At 39.0% G+C, this 25,566-nt stretch overlaps 1 protein-coding gene across 2 annotated transcripts in view; it reads right to left on the reverse strand.

Moving 5' to 3' along the window:
• Window positions 1-6,149: 6,149 nt before the first annotated feature.
• LOC135200845 (dendritic arbor reduction protein 1-like) overlaps window positions 6,150-25,566 on the reverse strand; it is a 19,423-nt gene continuing 6 nt past the window's right edge. The window contains exons 1-4 of one of the 2 annotated variants that reach the window (XM_064229542.1): window positions 24,887-25,566; window positions 16,509-17,421; window positions 16,166-16,225; window positions 6,150-11,262 (exon numbers count right to left, since the gene is read on the reverse strand). The exon at window positions 24,887-25,566 is cut by the window's right edge and continues 6 nt beyond it. In XM_064229542.1, coding sequence (XP_064085612.1) covers window positions 11,072-11,262; window positions 16,166-16,225; window positions 16,509-17,421; window positions 24,887-25,015 — 1,293 coding nt within the window. In that variant the 5' untranslated portion in view covers window positions 25,016-25,566 and the 3' untranslated portion in view covers window positions 6,150-11,071. Of the gene's footprint in view, window positions 11,263-16,165; window positions 16,226-16,508; window positions 17,422-21,586; window positions 21,719-24,886 lie in introns of those variants that run through there. The other variant, XM_064229543.1, reaches the window with a different exon arrangement.

Here is a 25,566-nt window from a genome sequence, read left to right on the forward strand (position 1 = left end):
ATAGCTTCAAAATGATGCACCTTCAATATCACCTCTAATGAAAATCACACAGAGAAGGCTGTCTTTAGGCTAGGCCTGTACAAGAAATCTAATGGCTGACTGTATAATCTTGGACCTGACGATATTAGGTGTGTAACGCCCTAACCTTAACCGCCTAATTACCCCAGTTATTAACCTTCATAAGTACAACTGCAAAGACGGATACTTCCTTTATTTGTGCTATGTATATAATTACAGCCTTGGTCTGTTTGGAGACAAGTTTTCTAGATGCTCCAACGTTCATGGGGCTCGTTACCGGCTGGCCTTTTTCTAAATCCTTTCATGCGAGGCTACGCTACTAGTGTTGTTGCTATGATAAGACCCACGTCGCTCACCGAGTCCCATAACCCCCCACCGCTCACATCCCCGCAACCATCCCTTCGAGAAGGCTGTACCGAATACGTAACTATAATTTTCCTTCTCCCTCAATTCCACCTTTTTACACTTTTGCTCAAGTTTTCCTTCCATGTAGGTTCCGGACTCCGGAGAAAAGTTAAGTATATTTTAGTTTTACCAGTCCACTGAGCTGTTTAACAGCTCTCCTAGGGCTGGCCCGAAGGATTAGATATTTTTACGTGGCTAGGAACCAATTGGTCACCTAGCAACGGGACCTACAGCTTATTGTGGGAACCGAATGACACTATATCGAGAAATGAATTTCTATCACCAGAAATAGTCCTCTGATTCCGCGTTGGCTGAGCCGGGATTCGAACTTCGGACCACCGGATTGGCAGCCGAGCGCGAAAACCACTCGTCCAGCGTGGAACTAGGTTCCGGACAAGTTTGAAGCCTAGTGCATGGATGATGATCGTTCGTTATGAAAGAAGAGGAACTCCCAATATTTCAGCGTTAAAGAGTTAAATCTTGTATCGGACACGTTCTAAGCTCCATCGCTTAACAATAATATTTGAGGACAACTTCGTGTTACCGTATTTCATCCAGAACACTTTCTGTGCGACTTAATTGGTCAGAATTAGTCAAGAAATTCATAAATAAAACCAAATATAACAGAATTGCCGACGAAAAGCCATGAAAGTTTATGTGTTTTGTTGCTGAATACGTTCGTTTAACAAAGTGATGTCTGGTAGCTTATTGAAAAAAAGGCTGAGGTTAACAAAAACTGGAAAAGAAATGTACAAATATCAACGACAAAATGTAGCTGATTGCTCAAATCACCGTCATAAACGAAACCAACGAGGTAGTACTATTTCATTCCACACTGCCTCTATATTCAACAAACCGTTTATCTTTCACAATATACCTCAAATTTGAAAAGCCAGACGTAACAAGTGAATTCGATTCCGTTTCACTCCTTCAGCGGATCAATGTAATCGTGAGCGTCTTAACGTTAATATTAATTTGGAACTGCAAACATTTTATTAGTTCGTTAAGCTCAAGGCTTTGGACCTTGGGCATCGTAGTACGTGTGGTGTAGGCATATCGCCCTAAGCATGGTCTAAAGTCTTTAAACCCTAGGCCTAAGCTGGTATTCTCAGACGCAAGTGCTGGTATTTCTTTAGGTATAGCCTAGCATTTGTTCTAGACTTAGTTTGATACAGTTTAGGCAACTTCTAACTGATAAGTTTCGAAAAGACCCCGGGTGATTTTTAAAAATTTTATTATTATATATATATATATATATATATATATATATATATATATATATATATATATTGTCTTTCGTACATTGTAGCTAATAAGTAATGAGGATTCTTTAGAGGTATCTTGTTGCATACTATTTCCAAACCGTATCATGCTGTGAAGAGTTTTGACGTTAGATTCAGTGAGTCATCCTTATTTATCAATTCCTCTTATCAAGTTTTCTATGATTTTTCCTTTACTGGCCACTCATTCTTAGTCGCCGTAGGCGGTGTTATCATAATCTTTTATCAGGTTTGCACTTATTACCTTTTGTCTCTTCCCGTATTTTTTGTTCACACCTGATAGATTCTTCTTCCTCATTTTTACAATGCTTATTCCTACTTCTTGGTCTTATATATATATATATATATATATATATATATATATATATATATATTATAATTTTGTCTCTCCAATAAATACATTTTTCCCCTGGAAGGGGTAGCTTCATAGAAGGCTACAATGTTCCACTTTCTCAATATGTCATTAGATGAGCAAGACTGTGTGTACTATGTATGCATGTATGTTGTTCCTTTGATAGATGAATTTGAAGGAATATCAGGGGACTATTATTACTCTGTATCAGGGGAGGAGCATTTTAGGATTTTGATTGTTAAAGTACGACAGAATACAAAGGAGAAAAGTGAGTTTAGAAAAGGTAGTTAAAATCTGTTTGGTGAGTAACTTCTTAATTAAACAGGTTTTTCAGAATTCTAGGAGTAAAAAGAAAGCTACATAGCATACTCTTACCATGTTAAATCGTATGGTAGAATTGATAGAGATGTAATGCCGTTCAGTAAGGGAGGTAATTATATTTTGTTGCGCGATTAACAATTTTGTTGATGGAATCGAAGAGTATGATAGACTATGTAGATGGGAGAGTGACCGCGGTGCGATAGTTTAGTTGTTTTGAAACAAGGTTGTTATGATGTCGACTGGTCACTCTTTTGCAATAAACTTTTAACTATTATTTTACTTTAAATCATTAATTGATATGGGAGTTTTTATGCTGTGTTCTAAAGTCTCTTTAACATGATTAGCACTAAATCATGCTCAAGGCTCGCAAATTTACTGTTACAGAGAAACTTGCGGTCTGGTGTTTAAGTTTCATCGTTGAGTTCAGTGGGGCTGGTACCGGAAACGGCTTTTATATGACTGGTTTTGGTATTATGAAATGAACGTCAGAAACGTTGAAATCGCATATTAAACCATGACGTCACGCTTGGCACAGTAAAGCTTTAGACCCAAATAAAAAAAATTAACGCCCGTGCTAGGATTCGAAAGAGGATATATAGCCTTTATCGTAATTAGCTGAGGATGTCCCTCTTCCTGATACTTGGAGGGTGTCCCTCTCCCTTAAGGTGCGTTTAGATTGGAGATTAAACTCTCCCGAGAGACGGCTACGCTCGCGCGACTTTCTCTACAGCGTGTTTAAACTACCAGCAAGTTTTTCTCTCCGAGAGCTGTGAGGGAGTGTCGCGAGAGAAAGTGTCCGAGAGTCGGGTAAGATTTCTCGCGCATCTGTTTACACTGGAGCCAGTGCCAGTCGACAACTAGCGAGGGTTGAGAGAACATGTCTCAAAAGTGCCGTGTTGCTGCTGCATTAATAATTATGAACGAAGTGAAAAGGAAAAGAAGTATGTGGGTCCGAAAATGGATAAGCAGAAGGGGAGAAGATGGAGCACATGCAAAATTATTAAGAGAATTGTTTGAGGAAGATACATCGAGCTATAAGAACTTCGTATGTATGAGCCCTGAAGTCATCAAGTTTTTTTTTTTTTTTTTTTTTTTTTTTTTTTTTTTTTTTTTTTTAACTGAAAAGTCAGCTTCAAGTGCAGCCCCCTGGAGAATCTATAAGGAGAAGATGCACTTGACAACTGATAGCCCTTCAAGGCTGCACTTGATGAAATGAGCTTTCTAGGGCTTTTTGAAGCGTCCGCATTCATTTCTCATTATCGCCTATGTTGCACCGAAATGCATCGTGTTCTTACCTGAATATTACATAGTATATGTAGTACTGAAGATTACATGTCATTAAGTATATACTTATAAAGAAAGTAAAGTTTTTTTTTTGGCTTACATTTGAAGGACAAAGAGCAAAAATTTCTGTTTTTACCAAAAGCAGTACAAACAACTGACTGGAAGTGCTTGAGTCTAAAATGTCCGGTATAAGCAAGAAAATTTCAGCCCGAGGACCAAAGACAAAGAATGACTAAAAAGAAAGAAATAAATAACAGAATGCGGCGATGACAAAGAGCCGCCAAAAAAAAATCCTACACTTGAAAAGAAGGAAAAATAAACAAGGGAAAAAAGAAAAATTGCTTCATCCCGCACTCATGTTCTCTCGCGAGAGTAAACGAAAACTTTCACAGATCTGAATATTCACTGAATAGAGTGGAGAGCTACAACCTAGCTCTACGAGCATGCTGTCTAGACTGTTTAGACTGTAGCGCGCGCGAGAGAAGAGAAACACTCACGAGAGTAGAGAAAATCTCGGAGAGTACTCTACAGCCTGTTTACATTCCATAGAGCAGCTGTCTGAGAGCAACTCGCGGAAAAAACTCTCCAATCTAAGCGCACCTTAAAGGTGCGCTCTAGGGATGTTAAAAAAATTCTGGATAATCTTGATAGCTGGAGTGAAGATCCTAATGGTGTCGATCGTTCAGTATGCCGATGATGCTACAGTGTGGATGGTGTAAAGTCTTCACTTATAACAAATGAAGCTGCCCTTGGTCTCAATCAGGACATGGAGCGGATTAGTGAATGGTGTAGTCGGTGGGGGTGTGAGGCTGAACTCTAGTAAAACAAAAGCACAGTTGATTAGCTGATCTCGTATGAATTTTCCACCCCATCCCTCCAAGTGGATGAGACTCTGCTGAATGAATCTGAAACTTTGAACTATTCTAGGTGTGACTTTTGACTAGCATCTTACTTTTGAGAAACATCTAATGACCGTGTCGGCGGCATTTTTGAGAAACTTAATAAAAATGTCAGCGAATTCCGCATGAAAACACTAAAGGCCTCGCATATTTATAACAGTGATAAAATCAATTCAACTTGTTTTAGGTCCTATGAACCTTTACTGGAATACTGTTCTCCGGTATGATTGTCTGCTTCAGACAGAGATTTATCTCTTTTAGATAGAGTGGTTCGTGGTGGTGGGTTTCCGTTTCTTAATGTTAGCAGTTATGACTTGGACCAGGATCCATACAGACCATCGACGGACGATCTCTTGTTTGTCAGTTTTTCATAAGCTGTATTTTAACAGAGATCTTTCGCATTCTCAATTAACCCCTGATCCTTTTTTCCCTGTCGAGAGCAACCAGATTTACTGAACAGCAGAAGCAGCACCAATATACTGTAAATGTACCTCGCTGTAGAACTTCTCAGTTCCAGAGGTTCTTTATTCCTCACACCGTTGGACTGTGTAAGTCTTCCTGAGGACGTCGACCAATTGGAACCTCAAGCGGAGATGCTGTTCTCCTTGCATTTTAATACATTCTGTATTTCCCTTTACCTTTTCTTACATCATAATGAACACCTTATTCTTTGGAAGCTTGAATTTCAAGTCAATCAATGGCCCCTGTGGGCTTGTTCCACATGAATAGGATTCATTGAAAAAGACACCCACAAACTTACTGTGTATAACGTGTTTATTTTATTTTACCCAACACTCGAGTACTTTCAGGCCCTATCTGTGGCCCTTTTTCAAGAGAGATGTAGGTTGTCAGCCTGGGTCAAGGCCCAGGAGTCTTCTGGAACTTCTTTTTGTTGAGCCGTCATTTTTATGATGGCTGTTCTGGTTTCTTTGAGAGTTGCTAATCCCCTCTTGTCGCTCTGATATCCTGAGCTGATGGCCAATGGGATTAACCATTGTGGTAAGTGAGTGGTCACCAACAGTCAGAAGGGCCAATCTTAGCTTCTTTTAATGTCAAAGCTCGGCTTATGGGAAAACAAATATGAGGTCCATAAAGATTCATTATATTGCTATTGCCAGCCTCGACCTGCGTACGAATTGCTTTCTTGAAAGGCACTTAAACTATTACATCAACAGACCTTTTGTCCTGTTTGCCACGTTATCACTTTTGTTAAGTGTTTTGATAATGTTATCGCTGTGAAATTCTCAAGTTGATAGCGCATGATTTCCATATTGGTCCTTCAAGACTTGTTAACCCTTGAGACAGTGTGCTGTATTTCTCTGAGCAAGTATGTGGCTAATATACAGATTTTGATGAATGAAATGAGTTTTTAGATATTGATAATTTTAGTCTATTTAATTTTCTTTTGGTTGAATGCTTTCCTTCAGTGAGTGTTCTTTCCCTTGGAAATTCACGAAGGACAATAATGTTTATTGTATTTATCGTATTGAAAACTTTTTGCAGTGACATGGAATCTCACACACACACACACACACACACACACACACACACACACACACTATCATTGAGGGATAGTAAAAGAAGCAACCATTTGCTAGAAAATAAATTTATCTATGAAACGGTATTAAAATTACAAATGTTATGAAATATATACATCAGGGGCTACCTTCAGGCAGCTCAGCCAACAAAAAAATTTCACAATATGACGGAACACAGTGAGAGGAATATTAGACTACATTTGGGCTTTTTTTAACAGCACCTGGCGGGGAAGGGGCCGACCCCTCCTGTAGGCCTTCTCAGCATTTCAAGAAGGTCACGGAGACATCGGCTTCCCCCCGGACATTATCCTACGGGTCGGCGCGGGCGGCCTTCCGAATCCCCTCCCCTGTTCAGGAAGGGAAATTCGTGATGGAAGGATGCGCTTCTCCGTAAACGGAACCCGGGGATGATGATATGACATGACATCTTCTACAACACAACCACGTGATATGTGACTCTCGGCCCATCATTGTATTTAAAAAAAAAATGCCCTTTGCCATTCAGTTTAGACAATAGGCTTTGCAACACAGGCCTAAAATGGCTGTTACATTTGTTAGGGCAGAGGATTGGGTGGGCACGGAGTCTGTCACGGCGGTGCTTGTAATGTCATGCTCATAATTAACAAACAAACATCAATAATAATAATAATAATAATAATAATAATAATAATAATGGGATGATGGAAAATGAGGGAATGGGAAAATCAATAACAAAAGAGGATAAAAAAAAATACTGTTAAGCCTCGTGCCAAGGTCGCCAATTCTGGAGAGCCAGAGCTCCCTTCGTGCAGCCCGTAGAAGAAAAGAACAGGAAGAGCGAAGAAAAACGAGAAGACAAGGGAGGAAAACTCATCATGAGGGGATAGGAGGAGAGTCAGATAAGTGAGGCTCTAATGCTATATACTTAAAAACACAATATTAAACTAATAAAGTTTACATCTATACCCAACACCAGTTAGCGGGGTGGTAAAAATACATCACAAAAAAGCACCTAAAAGCTAAGCTTTACCGAAGGACGAGAGTCTTTTTTTTATCTTTCTTTTTAGTTTTTCCCTTTATTTTTTCTACTCAGATAGGATTTCAGAGAAATATTAAGAACGCCTATCATTGAGGGTTAGGGGACACGCCAAATGTTGCTTCTTTTTATTTATCTTACTAAACTTCCATTAGTAGTGTTGTTGAAGAAAACGAAAAAGAGAAACGAACAGGACTATAAACTAACACAATTGCGATGTAAGAATAAAACTGGTAAACCTACATATTCATTATTGGGATTTCTAGGAGGTGAAATAGAGACGGAAAATCTAGCGTTAAAAGAAATATTAGTAATGTACGTATACGTTGTTAGGGAAGGAGAAAATGAGGTGTTAGATGACAGTAGCAATTTATGTATGTATGCATGCGTAACTCGTGTGAACGAGAGCTAAGATCAGAATACACTTCCCTTTGAAATGGAACTAATTAAGATTGATATTATTTCGAGAGGATGTATGAAAAATCAGATTGCTGTAATTATGAGAGAAAGGATAAAGCAAGAGTTAAGAATTTAAAATTTGATGTTAATGAGAAAGAAAGGTTAGAGTACAGGTGGGCAGATACACAGCACGACCATTGACACGAAGGCTCTTGAAAGCTGCCGACGTGTCTTTAGCATCCCTTTCCATTTCGGCGGTGGGGATGCTGGCTGGACACGCGTCAGAGGGGCCGTGAATGATGCCAAAGAGCAAAGACAAGGGGGAGAGGGGGACACCGCCCCCCACCTGGACCTGCCAGAGGGAAGGGGGTGATGGCCGTACATACGACAACAGTAATAATATAAAGCTCATTACCAAGTGGTGCGGGGATTGATAAACACCGCTTTGTACAATTCTCTTCTTCTTCTTCTTCTTCTTCTTCTGGAAAGTTAATCCAATACAGCGGCTCAAGGAGCCAGAATCACAACACAGGTTACAGGGGGAAAACACTTCAACATATAAACTCCAAATGTAAAATACAGGACAAAAACAATACTTCTTTTTTTTACCATAATAATGCCTCCAATGAGCTTGAACTGTTGGCATAACGCCTGATCAGTATTCTCTTGATTGCCACAGAGTTTTACTTTTGGACATGTAAAAGTTGTTTTATTTTATTACAAATGCTTGAAAGATTGCACGATTGAAGATCAATTTTAGTCTTGAGGACTTTGAAGTGTGCTGTAGTATTCATTTGAGGTATGAGGAAGACTGGTAATTTGATGAGACAAAAAGCTTGTTGGCAGTTTTTAACCAATCTAAAACATGTGTAGTTCAAGGCACGATATGAAAAAAATAATGGGAAAATAAGAAAAACTCGGTGGCAGTTCAAGGCAATACATACATAAACAATATCCAATCCCTTAGCTTGCGGTAAAAACAACCCTTATTCTTATTAGCATATTTGCATAAGCATATGCTCATGGCTGCATTGCTTTCATTTTTGTAATGCTTAAGCGCAAAGACAGACAAATATACAATGAATCTGCCTTGAGATTAATCTTCGAAAATCGTGATTTCATTATATTTTTTTATTTATTTTCTGGTCTAAGTAAAGAAAAAAAACATTCTCATGAGCGTACTAGCAAACTTCATTCCATGAATATAAAGGGGGATTATGTTTATATCAGATTCAAGCAGTTACATTCACATTACCTTCACAAAAAGCCACTCGTTCAGTGTCATGGCACATTAATACTTTTAACATCAGTTCTAGGTAAAATACATAAATAGCCGTATATATTCAGAACTTCAGTACAAAGTTGATAATGCATGTCACAGGCATTGCAGAGACAGAATGTTTCGTAGACGCGTACTTTACAAAAACCTCGCGTTTCACAATTAAGAAAACCGATGTCAAAAAGAGACTTCGTTCCGTTTCTGCCGCTCGTGACATACACTTCGAAAGATAACAAAGATGGAATATCTGATGTGTAACCTTAAGACTAAAGAAGACATCATTCCCATTACAGCGTATAACATATAAGGCACTCGTATCACGAATAGTTTTGGCACAATAGTGGGGCTGAAATGCGAGCCTTACTGGATAACTACATTACTCTCGAGACAAAAATATGAAAACACTAAAATATTTTAAATGGGCGCATTTGGAACTGGAAAATGTTCTATAAATACTGTACACATAGATGGCACTTCTTATGGCACGGGGCTTCTTCAGAGTCAAGGCACAGAAGAATACTTCTTAATAAAAAAAAAAACTTGGCGCGTTAGTGTTAGGTAGCCATCATACTGAACGCAAACGTAGTAGCAGTAGTATGACTACTTGAAAAAGTGATTGGGTTGCTATGAAGTTATCATGCATGGCACTTAACAAAAGATCAAAATACTCAACAGAAAGATCTCAGGAAGAGTTGTGTAAAGTACAAAGTTCTTGGACTTCAGTGTAATAAATATTAGCCGAGTATTTCTGAGAAAAATTACGATATCTGAGTAGGTCATCGTATTAACAATAACTGTGGTAATAGAAGTAGTAATCTTTCTGTTTTTCACAACACCAAAAATAGAAGATTTTATACCAGAAAAGTCTGTACGGCTGAACATGGGCATTTTACGTATGAATAACAAACTGGAAGTCAGCCTGTAGTTATCAAGAAGGTAGGTGTCCACTTCTAAATGTAAGCTTACACTGTGACAGATAATGGAAATATACTATAAAATTCTTTGTATAATAATAATGCCACGTGAAAAAGCACTACGAAAACAAATCTATAAATGTTTGAACAATTAGTCTATTTTAATTATAACCAGAAGAATCACAAACCATAGAAATGATTGCAGTATTACCCTCACGTGGGACACGTAGTAGATAATGGCTTTAAACAGTTCTTCATTTGGGGTATATGACTACTGATTTTGTGACGTCAGCAATAGTGAGAATCGTGAAAATGTCACGAAATACGATGAGAATCATAAAATGTTAGACTATTGACAAGGCACTTATTGAGAATCATGAAATTGTTCAAGCTCCTGACAGACACAAAACTGGGGGTAGATTTTTCTCGGTGTATCACTGCTGTAAATACAGAATTCCTTAACCATTATCTTGTTTAAACTTGAAGCTTTTTACCATTTGAGCTCCGATCAAATCCAGAAAGAATGAGAAACAGCACAGGGGGAAGAAAAATGAAAGGTAGTACTTTTAATTTGCATTTTGCTCCCAACGCTCTAGGGTGTTCTACGAATTTTAGTTAGCAAGGATGAACATTTTTCCGTCAATGAACTCCGTTTAATGTATATCAAATGATCGAAAAGTCGAAAAATATATTTTGTAGGTTGATTTAGGATGTCTTAAAGGCATATTATTTGCTATAAATGGATGGATGTATGGAGGTCAAAGCCTTGACAACTTGGATCAATGGGCCATTGACTTACTATCGAGACATTTGCCAAACGTTCATTTTCAGACCTCGTGAAATTAATAATGGTGATTGATCTTATAAGAAGTCATAACTGAGTAAAAAAAAATGATAAATATTAGTTATAACAGAAAAATTATGCATGACAGTAACTGGCATCGTTGAAGCGATATATGTATATATTTGTGTAGAAAGAAATCGAGTCAAGAACGTTATTGTTCTTCAAAAATGAACATCTTGGAAAAATTTCTGATGCTTAGGTAAATACAGTGGCAAACAAAGTGGGTAATCACTTATAGGAAGTGCGTCTTTTAAAGAGTACAAGATGGAGAGATGGCACACAAAAAAGGAACCCAGTACAGTGAAGGCGTGTAAGCCCGACTCGGTTCTCCTTCGAGAGAGAGGAAACAATAAAGAATTAACTACCTTAAAATGGCTGCCCGCATACTCTAAGCGTTCAAAATTCAAGTTATAATTCTAAGTATAAAAAAAGAATAAATACGCATGAAAAAATAGTGGATAACTTGAAAGAATATGCATTAACATATTTTTCCCTTAACACTAAGGCTTACAATCTAAGTCCTTCATTTCTGCGGCTTGGGCATATGCCTCTTCATGTGAAGGGCTAAGTGGTCGGAGCGCGCGAACGACCTCTCGCAGACTCTGCATTTGAATGGCTTGGCACCTGTGTGCTTGCGGTAATGCCTCGTTAATTCATCCGACCTGGCGAACCTCCATTGACACTCGGGCCAGTGACACCTATAGGGCTTCTCTCCTGAAAATAAAAGAAGGAAACGTTTAATGTAAATGAAAAAGGGGAAACGTTCACACGGTCAAAGCGTTTTGCTTTTCATTTAAGAATATGACCATAGTATGCGCGAGCAACTCCTTTGTTATAGATTTAAACTATTTATATACAAACATACATACATGCATACACTTTCCTGTGTGATGAAATCAATTATATGCTGAATATACAAACTTAGTTTATTAAACATGGAACACGAAAATTAGATATCACCCCTGTATGGCTCAAGACTCGAGTTTAGTGAGGCAGAATCCTTAGGAATGTCCTCTGGTTCAATAACCTGTACTACTCAGTATGCTTTTACTAAAATTTCATAAAAACGTTTTTATCTTTTTCGTCAGCTCCAGCTCAGGAGCCACGAGCAGAATTTCGCGTCGTCGAAGTCAAGACCACATCAAGTGTTCCGATGACTGGATAGTAAACAAATGAGCCGAAAATTTTATGAATGAACCTAGCAAGGTGTGAAGGGTGGGCGTACCGTGGCCAGTGCAGTAAGCCCACACCCACCTTTCTCAATGGCCAGCAGCTCCGCCCTCTTCCTTTTATGGCCATGACCACAACCTAATACGGAACTCCATAAAAACCCCAACAGCGGTCAGGACACCTATGCACTTGGCCGGCATATTTGGGCTGGGAGACTTTGACCCCCTGGGATACTATCAGTATGATTCTCTCTCTCTCTCTCTCTCTCTCTCTACTGAAGCCAGTAAAAAAATAGCCTCCAAGCTCCATTCAGAGACCAGCCAAGAGCAAGAGCCTCTTGCCCCAAGCTCCCAGAAAAAAACTTTATCTTAAGAATGAAAGTCCTGTTTGTATGGGGGGGGGTGGGGGGTTGGGTTGCAAATCCGGTTATCCATTCAGAAAATCATAGCTTCAGAGGTGCTTATCAGTAAAACAAAATATTGTTTGATCAAAATCTCTACTAAAAATGACCAGGTAATACTGCATTCAATTTCTTCATGAAGACATGATTTAAATGAGCAGCAGTGACGGAATCAATCTTCATTAAGATTAAAAAAATAATAAGGGAAGCATCGTTCTCGAAAGAAAGAAGGTGTTTGAGATGTACGGTTTTCGTGTTAGATGAAGTTGGCCTTATGCCAGCACGGGGCCTTGCTCTTTTGAGCAGCCTGTTAATAAAAAAATAGAAAAAAAAAACCTGTTCCGTCCTGAGGATCTTCCAGCAAGGCAACCAGCCATTCACCCTCCAGGACAAGAGAATGGACGGCAGCCAACTAAATGTCTGTCCCCCAACCCTTACCACCACCTGTCCCCATCAAACCTCCACCACACCCCCGCAGCAATAACTACCAGTGACCTCTTCATTGTTTGGTATCGTCTCCTTCGGGGCTGGAGTTGACTCTACTTGTTTTTGACAACTGGTTCTCCTTCCATCGAGGGTGACAATATTCCCTTTCATCCTATACAAATCACAGTTTATCATAAAACAGTCATAAGTAACTAATACCTGTTTCCAGCAAAAAATCCTTATTATTTTTGGTACTTTTGCATAGTCATTTGAGAATGAAAAATGACACATACAAAAAACTTGTACCATTTCGATATTTTCTCCCTGGCAGGAACCTCTTCACTAAAGTATCATTGCAGTTGTGTCGCTGAATAATCTCTTGTTGTGGGATTTCCCAGCATATTTTTTTCAAGTTTCTTAACTGTTAAATGCACCTTGTGGTCACAGCTCAGTAACATTTGCCTTTAATTCTACACACTGTTAAAGCTAAGCAACGTGAGGCTAATTAGCACTGCTGAAGCTGGACAAATTCCGAAGAAAATTTGGCCTTTTGTCAAAACCGAGTGGAATGAACTTTAGAGGAAATTCGTCATACTATCAGAGCTGAATAAACTGTCAATAATTTAGCACAAAGCCAAAGCCATTTAGAAAAAGCAAAAGTGTGCATTGTCATTTTATCTTTACTGCGTACACATACACTCATATGCCTTGTGTAGACATGCATTCGTGTACTAGGATGAGTACAGAGTGAGGATAACGAAACTGTTGCATTATCTCTTAAGAGAAATTTTGTCATTTTCCCTCAGACTAAAAAAAAGAAAAAAAAAAAAAAAGGTATAAAGGAGACTAGGAGTGCGTGATGTCTGTTATGGCGGCAGTGTGTGTATTCCTTCCCAGTGTTTTTTGTTTTCTTCCCGTCGAGACTAATTTTCTTCGTTTTTCACTCATTCTTCCTCTCGCAACACAGCCGGTTGACCCCAGTAAGTGACCTTTACGTGCCCCAACCTCACAATCATCATCATCATCTCCCCCTCCATAACTTCCATGGATTCTCACCCTCCCGTCCCCCCCCCCCCCCCCACACCTAGCTCCTTCCCCAAATCGGGAATTCCATTGCTTATACATCTTTCCTATTCTTAAACTTTTATTCGATGTTATTAATTTGTAATAGTTGTTAACGATTATGTAGAAAATGTGCGCTGGGTACGGCATAATGAATACACGTTCAACAAGTTATGCAAATCCGTGAGTATCTTCTGCCAGCTTTCTAAAAGACAAGACACCGAGTGTCCATCTCTTTAAATATAATGAAACAGCCTTGGTTTACAACGCACGCGCCAGCGTCCTCCAAACCCTAGAAGGCGAAGATAAGGCCGAGTTAATCACAGTTGGCCTTCCTATTGAACTAACATAATCGGCCAGACCCAATCGGATGCTGGCACGATGCCCCGAGGGAGCAAATGCAAAAGCTGCACCTGCGGCAACTACCGATTTTGCAAAGACTTTCGGCCTGTCCTGCTGGTTGTTTGGGTCCTTATAAGGAAGAGGCGCCTTCGAGCTACCAAAGACCAAAAGTATTTTTTCCTCTCTTTTTGCACAGGCAAGCGAATCCGTCCCGTGGCATTTTGATTCTTCGCTCTCCCTCTTGTCTTTCTCTCCCTTCGTGGCTTCGTGACCGTGGCCAGACAAACGTTATCCATCGGAGTGATTATGGGCTTATGAATTATTGATAGTCCCATGGAATCGTCCCGCAGTTGGGGTGCTATCCGCCATCTCTGGCCTGCAGCGTCACGTAGACCTGTTCATATGATTTAACTTTCGTGTGCCCTGCTTCATACAAAGTTTTTAGCTCACTTTAATCAGTTTTAAAATATTTCCGTTGACATTGCGATCTTTGAAATGCATCGAGCATCCCCCTTGACTGCATCGTCGAGGCGCAGATACATGTCTCAAAAGAATGCGAATAGCATCGTACCTCAGCCAGCCTACTCAAATTGTGAATGAAGACTCGAGCCGTCGCTCATTGGTTGGCTGTCCCGTGTCCGAATCCTTAGTTGCAGCTGGAAATTAACGTTACCTCATTTTTTCTCCTTTGAACTTTCATTCATAATTTTAACGCTTGAAGTTCTCTTGAGAAGCGGAACAAGATTGTGGAGAGGAACTGGATTAAGTATGATGTACTTCTGCATAAGCTACTTATATTAAATATCGGAAGACGAAGAGAGAGCATGAAAAAATCGGTTTCTTATAAACATTCTGGATTTTTTTTTCATTACGAGACTCACTCCCAATCCCCTCCCCCCACCCGCCCCTCAATACTGGACTCTCACTGCGCCTAGGATTCCACATCTGTTTAAAATTTATTATTTTACGAGTTGTAAATGATTCTTCGGGTGCAATCTTATGAATTTATGGACGTTTTACGTGCGTAGTACCCAAGATTAAACCAAAATACGACAAAAGGAAGCTCGGTAACTGTAAGTTATTAATATATTATGACTTCATGTACCTGAAATGCAACGCTTATTTTTCTTTTACCTGAATTTCACCACCTGAATCCCAACATACAATAAAAAAAAGTCATGCAGCGTGTGTTGTAATACATTTTCTTGTTTAGGAAAGTAACAGTCATTTGCACTTCACAGATTGTATACACTTATATATATATATATGTTTGTGTGTGTGTATGTGTAATGTGAGTCAATATATATTCTATATATATATATATATATATATATATAATATATATATATGTATATAGTACATGCATACATACATACATACATACATAACTAAATACACACACACACACACATATATGAATTTCCGATTACTGTGGAACGCCTACTAGTATTCCGTATATACGATATTTAGTACAATTTACTTATCTTCTCGAAGGAACAATCTCTCTTCCTCCGGGGGGAAGGAAGGAGATGGTCACTGATTACTTTCGAGTAGTTAAAAATACTTGAACTGTCTTTGTGTAAAAGGCCTTGATGCAGTATATACTTAGCTACGTAATTACTATAGCAAAGCGGCAAGTCGGAAAAAGCATGTTTGCGCGCCAGCTTCATTGATTCGATAAAGGGAAATAGTCGTGAAGGCTACTGTAGTGAATGACAAGTAGTAATATTCGTAGAATCTCAAACGTCGGGTGGTTTCTGTTCTAAGTTGTCGTCACCCAAATGAATTAAAAAAACTTACCCTGCAAGAATTCTGACCACTGTTTAGTATATATATATATATTATATATATATATATATATATATATATATATATATATATAGTTTGGTGTAATTGTAGATTATCTTTGGTTATTATTGCAGTTACTACTCAAACTATATATATATATATATTATATATATATATATATATATATATATATATATATATATATATATATAAAATCTCATTTTTATGCACTCCCTTACTGAACAAGCTAAAAGGCCCACTAACAAAAACAGTGCATCGTAAAAACAGACAAACATATTATATTGATTTCAAATACTGCTTGAAAATTCTTATAACATAAATTGAATTTCATCACACATGAGCACAACCACGCAATAAAAATAAACATACACAAAAACATTTGTGCGTGCATTCAGTTTGTTTACTTACCCGTATGGATCCTCTGGTGTGCTTTGAGGTGTGAGGACTTCGTGTAAACTTTAGTGCATCCTGCGGGGGAAAAATGAGGATATTTAAAAGAATGGTCTGCTGATTGAACAGGTGGAGATCCGAAATAAATGTTCAAGAAACTTCCAATGATTGTAAAAAAATTATCATTTTAAATGTATTTGCATACTAGTAGTCAAAATCAGTATTTTGTAAATTAAAGAGAGTAGGGTATGAAAATGTCATAGAAAAAAAAATAATTTTTAGAGATAATTTTTTATCAGTTTACAATGAGAGAGAGAGAGAGAGAGAGAGAGAGAGAGAGAGAGAGAGAGCTCGTTCTCACCTGGGAAATCACAGTGATGAATTCTTCTCTTTTCCAACTCTGGGTTATTCCTCCTGGAATACTTTGGAACGGGAACAGCCTCAGTCAAGAGAGTGGATGGAATCGATGGGGAGGGGACCAAGGGCGGATGAGTGCCGCCCACGATACGCCCACTGCCTATACTAGTGGTACAGACTGTACTACAGCTGACACCCGTCGTAGTCACACAGGACGGAGGCATGATGTAGGGTGGAGGGGGTGTGCGGCGGTAATGGTGATCTGCCGGCGATCCTTGGTCAGACGCGGGCGGGGTGGGTGGCATGCACACCCGCGCAGGTGCAATCATGGGGCTGGTATTTGGATATCTGAAGGCGGGGTGGGTGGTGGTTGGAGTGGTTGCGGAAGTCAGGGGGGGAAGCCTGGGCTGCATTATCAGAGGTGGCGGGGAAGGCGTCGACAGCAGTTTGGGCAGTTCGGAAGAAAGACTGCAATGGGTATATACCGGCTCCTCCAGTTTCATGTTGATTTCCGTGGGCAGCGGCGGGTGGTACGGCCTACTGGGCGGCAAAGGGCCGAAGTGCGCCACGGTTGGGTCTGGAGTCTCGGGGTCCAGGGAGCTTATGGAACTGGTCACGTCTTCCCATATGTTGGGTATGGGCATTGGCTCCGGCTTGATGAAGACGTCTTCTTCTGGGGCATCCCGAAGGATGACAGGGGAAACGTATGTGTTAGCGTTGGCCGCCCCCATAGACATTCCTCCTCCACCTCCTCCTCCTCCTCCTCCTCCTACTCCGCCGCCTGCACCTCTTCTGTTCATCCACCCTTCGGCTGCAGGATCCTCGACTTCGAAAAATTCATCAATCTGGGACGCTGAGTCCCGTCTGGGTTGAACTGATGCTTCTTGCAGATTTGGCAGGTATTTGTCCAGCTCAGCCTTGGGGGAGGAGAACACAATGAAGGGAAATGTTAATATGGAGGAATGCAGTATCCCTATTCATCACAATCATCGTTACTCATAATCATCATTTTGTTTTTCTAGTGTTATAAACAGAACGTATGAAATGTTCGGTGACGGAGAAAATCATAATTTATATTTTAATATATTGATTTCGTCATATGAATTATTTCTATAATAACCATTGGTAAAGAACACTGTAAATGAGATAAGCATAGACTGTTTTTTTCTAAGAGATATTTGCTTACATGTGTATTTTAAAAACTGTCAATGTATCATTGCCGTGAGACGCATTAGCAGTCGTTAAATAACTCAGCGTAATACTTTTATGTCACTGCCAAGGTATATAGAATATATACCTTGCGATGTTATTATTGTATAAGGAAACGATGTCGGAAAATCAAGATGGAAATGAAGAAAATCCCAGAAATTCTGTTCCCTGTTGCGCTTACAATAAATAAACCTAAATTAACATCACCTAATAAACGGTAGTAAAAGAAGCGAGAAAATGACTTTACACCGAAGATAAAGGACAGGTGGCCTTCTCTCTCACTGTCCTTTTGTCCCCGAAGAAGTCAGTAGGTAGGGGATCTACTGAAGGACCTCAAAATCCCTTGGTAATCAGGGGGTGACATTTTAATCCCCTCCGATCGCTAATTGCTAATCGTCGAGTCCCATCGGGGGGCCACCAGTCGCTTGACAAGGTATTCCTAGTAATCGTTAAGGGTCATTTTACCCGACCCTTGGCCGGAAGTTCGTCCCATTCATGAAAGCTTCCAAACTGCGTTCAGCCTCTTCTCTGTGATGAAAAAGATTCTTGCCGACCAAAACAAGGTCTCTCAAGCACACGTGTTTTGCCTCGGGACATTCAGGTGCGTAGGTTCAGGTCAGGCCAGGTCAATTTTGGGATTAAAATACCCCAGTCATTCATGCCCAGACTTGCTGCTGATCATTCATAAATATTGGCGCCACTATGGAATTTTTCGTTTGGCTTGTTTGTGGACTACGTTTCTAGCCGGAAAAGCAGAACGAATTAGCTTATTTTCTCCCATGTCGTCGACTAAGCCCTAGCCTGGTTTGGAGACCCCATTAAATCTTACATTTTTTTCCACTTATCAGGAAAATATTTGACCGTGAAGCATTCATGCAAGTAAAAAAAAAAAGTAATTATCTAATGATATATCAAGAAAAATTAATCGGTTCATATCTTGAAACTATTAACGAAAAATAAGATTCACGAGTTATAGAATTGCATACCAAAATCAGACCAGTAAAAATGTCTACTGCCATTTATATTCGTTACCTGAATGAAATATGTCCCAGAGGACAGTTCAATCGCACGCGCATCTTTGATACTTAACCACTGGTAAGCCCTCACCCCCCACTCAGTAATTAATGATGATGAGAATAATAATAATTAAGCATCAGATAAATTAGTAGGTTTTTACTGTAATCGAACAGCAACTCATGCACTGAAGAGATAAACAGTGGAAAATAATTAGGTAAACTTTTAGTTTAATACTTGTGAAGGGGATAAGAAAAAAAAAAAAAAGAAGCTGAAGAATCTTTTCTCAGGAATCTTTTATCACAAAGCCTTAAAGGGAAGTCCGTAGTGGCTTTTCCCCACCCTGCCATTCATTCAGTACCCTGAGGAAAACACCTGTTCGATAGGGACCACCACTGGAAGCTCTGATTCATTCATAAAATCGGCCGCCGGGCTGCTGGCGGTTGTCTAGCTTAACCGTACCTGCGGCTGGTACAGTAATCTCCCTTCCATTTGAACGCTTTCGCGGATCAGCAAAAAAACTTGTTTTTGAGAGGATAAGACTCGGAAAGATAACAATGGTGGCTCTGCTTTCTCAAGCAGGAAGTCTTTTATGGCTTGGTCACCTGCATAGCAAATCTCTTGGGCTGAGTTAATCAAAAAGGAAGGAAATGCAGGGAAAACGCCTTCATTCCTGGGGAGGTAAACAAGACTGAAGGGAAAAGTTTCATTTGCTTGATATTCTTTACTTATGAAAACAGTCGTAAGTGAATTAATGAATAGCAATCTAATTTCAACATAAAACCACACGAATTACAGCTTCCAAAAGCATTCTATGCCAAGTTGGCAATGATTTCAATATCTATTACCTTCCTAGTAAGTGGAAGAAGCAGAATTTAAGGTTAATCCAGAGTTATCACTTTATTATTCACTACTGAGACCATATTTACCAAAACGGACACTACATAATTCTACAGCGAGATTAAACAAAACATCTTACTAATTACAACAAAAGATTATTTGAGAGAGATAGAGAGAGAGAGAGACTTTCAACCATTCATCGTATATCTAAAACATTACATCACACATTCCTAAAGCAAAGTTTAACTGAATCATGCAATAACTAAATAAACTAGTAATGAAAAAGAGAAACAACCCCCCCCCCCCCTTCCCACACGCGCTCACAAGTACCAGAAAAAAAAATGAATGTCTGGTTTTCACAAGAGACATAAAATTCTAGGAATGTCCGGACCCTCGGGCAAGTGAGGAAAGATTGACAGAAAAACTGACAGTATTCTTTCCCCCAAACAGGTTTATATTGCTTGAAGAGGAATCTGACTGGGGTAATCTAAGGCAAATGCCGGAGAAGAAACGGTGAGCGTAAGTGCATGGAAAATGTGCATGTTCTCTCTCTCTCTCTCTCTCTCTCTCTCTCTCTCTCTCTTAGCAAAAAATTAAAACCGTTCCTTTTAAAATCGGATGATTTTCGAGAAAGCAGCCGCGGCCGTATTCAACTGTATCAGAAATGCGATACTGTGCGAAATATTTACAACTTTCAATATGACGATGTACAATATGCAAACTGATGGCTGATTTATCCTTTTGTATTAATGGCCATCCAATTAAGACGTGCAATGTAGCAAAATCCCTTATTTCCATCCTCATAACTATAGAAGCCTTCGGTGCCTCAGAATGGAAGCTTCGGGCTAAGTATCTTATCCTTAATTAATTATCATATTCAGGTTAAAACGCAGCGCATCAGCGAATGATACTCGCCCAAGGATGAAGATGAGTACCATTGTCATGCAGTCTAAAACATTATTAATGCAGAATGTCATCATCATGTAATGATTCTATGGTAACACGATACAACAGCAAGCACCCCATTTTCTCCTTTTAAGCGTCTAATTTTATCGACTTTGTACTTCGTCTAGGCATTACAGTATCATGTATAGCCGTATCTTAAAGCCAAAAGGCGAAAAAATCATGAGAACTTTGCAGACGAAAACGAATCTTGTTGGCAGAAGCAATAGAGACGTTAATCGCGCCAAAGAAAACGGCAACACATACTATTTAGCTTGTAAAGAGGCTTGACTTCGCTTTGACTTGAACCAACAATGGCCCTATAGAGCAGGTATACGGATCGAATGGGAGAGCCGTTGTATAGGCCACAAAGGCCTTGTCACACCTACAATAACGCCATGGAAGGATACAATAGGTATCCGCGGCGATGCAGTAGCCGTCGCGTCGGCAACGATGAGGGCATTTGAGAAAGGAGGTGCGTGCTTGCTGGCAGCGACAATTATAAAGGCTCGGACAGGTGGCCAAGTAAAAGCAACTAATGGAAATGGAAGTACTCGAGAAAGAGACATGCTCAATCGTTATTCCTAACCCAGGCCATGGTTCACATCCACGTAGAAACTCCTATCAATTATCCCTGAAGATATGTGTGGTATAATACATGTGAATATAAAAAAGTCGATGTAGGCTGTGACAAAAAATCAATTATATATATTATATTATAGATATGTATATTATACTATATATATATATATATATTATATATAGATATATATGTGTGTGTGTGTGTGTGTGTGTGTGTGTGTGTGTGTGTGTATGCGGACGTTCGCCAGATCCAGTTAAAGTGCTATACGCTTTTCCTCGTAATGCCTATTCATCGCAGTCATTATTATTTAATAATAATATTCGCCGAACTACATTAGTGGAAAAGACAAACGCCTGACCGGACATCCGTAAGGATAACTAGACGCGTGGGAAAGTATCAAAACGGTGATTATATCCGCGAATTAAATAAAGAAAGAAAAAAATTAGAATACTTCTACAGGATGTACAGACTTCTTACGGAAACACTGTGTTTACCCACGTGCTGTTGAATGTCTCCTTGTGTTACGGAATCTGCAGTAAAGGTGATGACAATAAACTTGAACTCTTGATATATATATAGTGACCTCGTCGTGATTATGGTATCGCGGGTTCGTTTCCCGCTACTGGACATCATGATTTCTTTCATATTTCTTTGCAGTTGTATCTCGAGGCTTTGTAGAGACAAGCGTATCCAAAAAAGGGCAAAGAATTTGGGAAGTTAAGAGGGCATTGTGGCTATAACATTTACATGGTATATGAGAGAGAGAGAGAGAGAAAGCAGACTATAGGGTTACATAGTTTTCTACAGTAGTTTCATGTTAAAGATAGGGGACTATGAAAAACATTAAATATTGAAATTTCATTAAACTTTTCCCTTCTACCCAAAATATGGCAAACAAAATTTATGTTCCTTCTTAATACACATTTGTACACACGATAAATCTAATCGGATCGCAAATGATTCACACGAAATTTTGATAAAAGACCGGATCACTCTTTCCGACTCTTATATAATATTTTAAAACGGAAAAAGTAAATAAAAACAATATTGAGCCTAATGCTTATTTTTTAAAGGTACTATAATCGTTTTCCGCGATAGGAATGTGACGTATTTTCCTATGTAACGGTAACCGGCAGCACGAGAGAGAGAGAGAGAGAGAGAGAGAGAGAGAGAGAGAGAGAGGAGGAGGGAGGAGAAGAGAGAGAGAGAGAAATGGGCTGTCATATCCGTTAAGCGTACGTCAAAGTAACACAAACCAGGTCTGGTTTTTTACCCCCCACCTTTAGAAGTGAGTGGATTAAGTTTCATTCTATAATATATAAATATATATATATATATATATATATATATATATATATATATATTTGTGTGTGTATGTGTGTGTGTGTGTGTGGCTATATGCTAAATCAAAATCAACGTTTAAGTGAAAAGAAAAACCTCCAAGTCGTGATGCAAATCAAAAGGATCGCAGTAAAAAATACCCACCACCGGATGTTGTTATTGTCATTGCTTTAAAATAAACACAGACCACGAACATTGTTGACAGTCGGAAATACCTGATCTAAGGACTGACGAGTGACAATGAAGGCAGAGGAAAACAAGGCAGTGAACTAGTTAATATTCAAGAGGGAAAACGTTTGGTGATTCATCTCGTATTTGGTATTGTTCTGACAAAGACATTAACTAGAACAATTGGGCTTTTTGTTACGAGAACGTTCTTTACGGATGAGGTAAAAATTTCTGACGGGGGAGAATGAATGGACGAAAAGATCAAAGTGTATCCATAAATCACTTGCACATGCATGCATACACATATTAATAAAGCACAAGTACACACACACACACACGCATATATATATATATATATATATATATATATATATATATATGTATGTAATGATATTTTTAGGTTAATAATGAATCTTGTTGAGTCATCCTCTGTTATACAACAATACCCAGATGAGGAAATGCTACCACTCTTCCATTCACCTTAACTAAATATCGGTACGTTAGCTTCCCTGTGTATCCATTTAATTAAGTTTGGATATACATGACCCAAACTCATCGCATTATTAGAGTTTACAATTTTTTTTTTTTTTTTTTTTTTTTTTTTTTTTTGTTGGGGTAATTCACCCCAGGAAAATTCCTTCATTGCAAATAATTCTAAGGAAAGAGTTTTTTATCTAAGCGTAGTGTTATCGATTTATACCTTGTTAATGAAGCATTTGGAACAAAAGTCTCCTTGATGTCTTAATTGTTTTTCGTGACATTTAACAGTGGTCGCAGGCTGTTAATTAAAATATTGCATAAGTTATGATTACGGCAGTTATAAGCTAGTTAATTAAGTATGACCAAGATAGATAGGGTATAGGATGCTGTATTTTATGTTTCGTAAAGGTGTATGGTATAATAATTAGCCGACAAATACTAATATTACATTTCACAAAAACAGACCATCCAACACAAGTACCAGATCCCTACATCCCCATTACTGTTTCTAAGAACTTTCTTTAGTTACCTATAGTACTGATTTTCAGCTTTCTAACACTCTTTATGGAGATAGGAATTTCTAAAAAAAAAAAAAAAAAAAAAAAAAATGGTGACATTACTCCAATTGCCAGCATCCATCATGTTTGTACAAAACGTCGCATGGGACATGTCAGTCTGTCAATCACTTATTAGTCTTCCATAAAAATATATTTGATCCTAAGTCTAATGGTCTTTGACTCTGGCGGATGTTCGTCATGACCATGAAGGACGCATCTGTACACACACACACACACACACACACATATATGTACATATGTATTTATTATGTATGAATGCATAATATACATATTCATTAATGTAATGTGGAATCTTAAGTTATTGTGTACTTTAGAGAGAGAGAGAGAGAGAGAGAGAGAGAGAGAGAGGAGAGAGAGAGAGAGAAAGCTGCCGGCAGTATCCATACCTTAATTATCTCAACCCTTTAGATAACTTTTTAAATGTTATCGTTTTATCACCTGATAAGGTAAACAGTGTCAAAATCTTTTCACTCGTGAATTGATAGAATATGGTATGTTTAGTACTCATGACAAGTTGACACTAGGGAGACAATGAAAATGAACACAAGGAAACTGCAGTAAAGGTGGGAGACATTCATTATAATGATTTCATGCAAATTCAAAGTTAAGAATATTTTATATGTATATATATTCAAATGGAACCTGCATATTGGTTATGAATCAAACGTGCCATTTATCAAGATAAAATCAAGAAAACCAATCCGTACAACTAGTAGTTTATTTTCTTGTAAGAAAATGTAAATATGTAATATCATAATAGTGATTCGTTCTCATCTCAGAATGAGGTTTCCCCTCATTGAATAATTTATCTTTTATATGGATGATTAACGGTTGAAAAAACTTGGCATCTTTATTTCAAAACTTTACTTTTTGAATAACTGGGATAATTTGTGGCAAGAGATAACTAGTAACAAAATATACGACAGTCCATTAGCATAACTCTGCAATGAAAATTTTTTATTCAGTCGTATATGAAAATGAATGCCATCGCACAAATTATAATTATACACCATATATTTAATTATGAGAAAACTATTTTTTGGAGATTATTAAGTAGATTTGGTTAACACTGGTACAAAGGTGAAACAGTTACATAAATTTTGGCTGTGCATCTTTACGCTGTTTATCATTTACATAAGATGACTAATTTTGAAAGATTTTGGAGGATTCAAATCCCAAAATGGCCTCCCCTCGTCAAAGAAATCCAAAGGAGAAAGAAACACTTACGGACACAGAAGCCCACTGAAGGGCGTTAGGGTCGTGCGTTTCACTCATATGGTCGTCACAATTGGGCACTATGTGGTCGTCATCACTGATGACGGCGACACGACGCACACGTTCGCACACAGCCTCCATCGATGAAGCACTGTCACCTCTCGCTACTTCCACTGAGGGCGCGCTTCCGAGCTCTCCTCAGTTGTCTGCAGCTTCTTCTTCTTTTTCTTCTTCTTCTTCGTCTTCTTCCTCCTCTTCTTCTCGTTTTCTATCCGACTTCGCGAGCCGCGACCGAGCGAGCGAGCGAGTCAAGCAGGACTTTGCTGCTGCAGAATTTCAAAAAAGCAATTGACCACAGAACTGAGAGAGAAAAAAGAGGCACTGGTGACCTCTCTCCAAGTTGCAATCTTTTTATCTCTTTTTCCGGCGAGGTCACGTCACCCAGAGTTCCTCGTGCGGCGAGAAGTCGTAGTAAACAAGAACACCTCTCAAGAACCAGGCCTTCCTACACAGATAGTAGATCGAGGTCATGAACAAAGCGTAGGGAACGAAAGGGCCGTCGAGGGGTTGGAGACCGAGAGAGAGGGAGGCAAGGCGTCCTGGCGCTGTGAGACAGACAGACAGACTGGGAGGGCAGCACGACGCCGTTGCACGAGAGGAGAGCGTCTATCCCAAACGACGGTCACCGGTTG

This window comes from Macrobrachium nipponense, chromosome 27 (genome assembly GCF_015104395.2).
Source record: "Macrobrachium nipponense isolate FS-2020 chromosome 27, ASM1510439v2, whole genome shotgun sequence".
NCBI lineage: Eukaryota > Metazoa > Arthropoda > Malacostraca > Decapoda > Palaemonidae > Macrobrachium > Macrobrachium nipponense.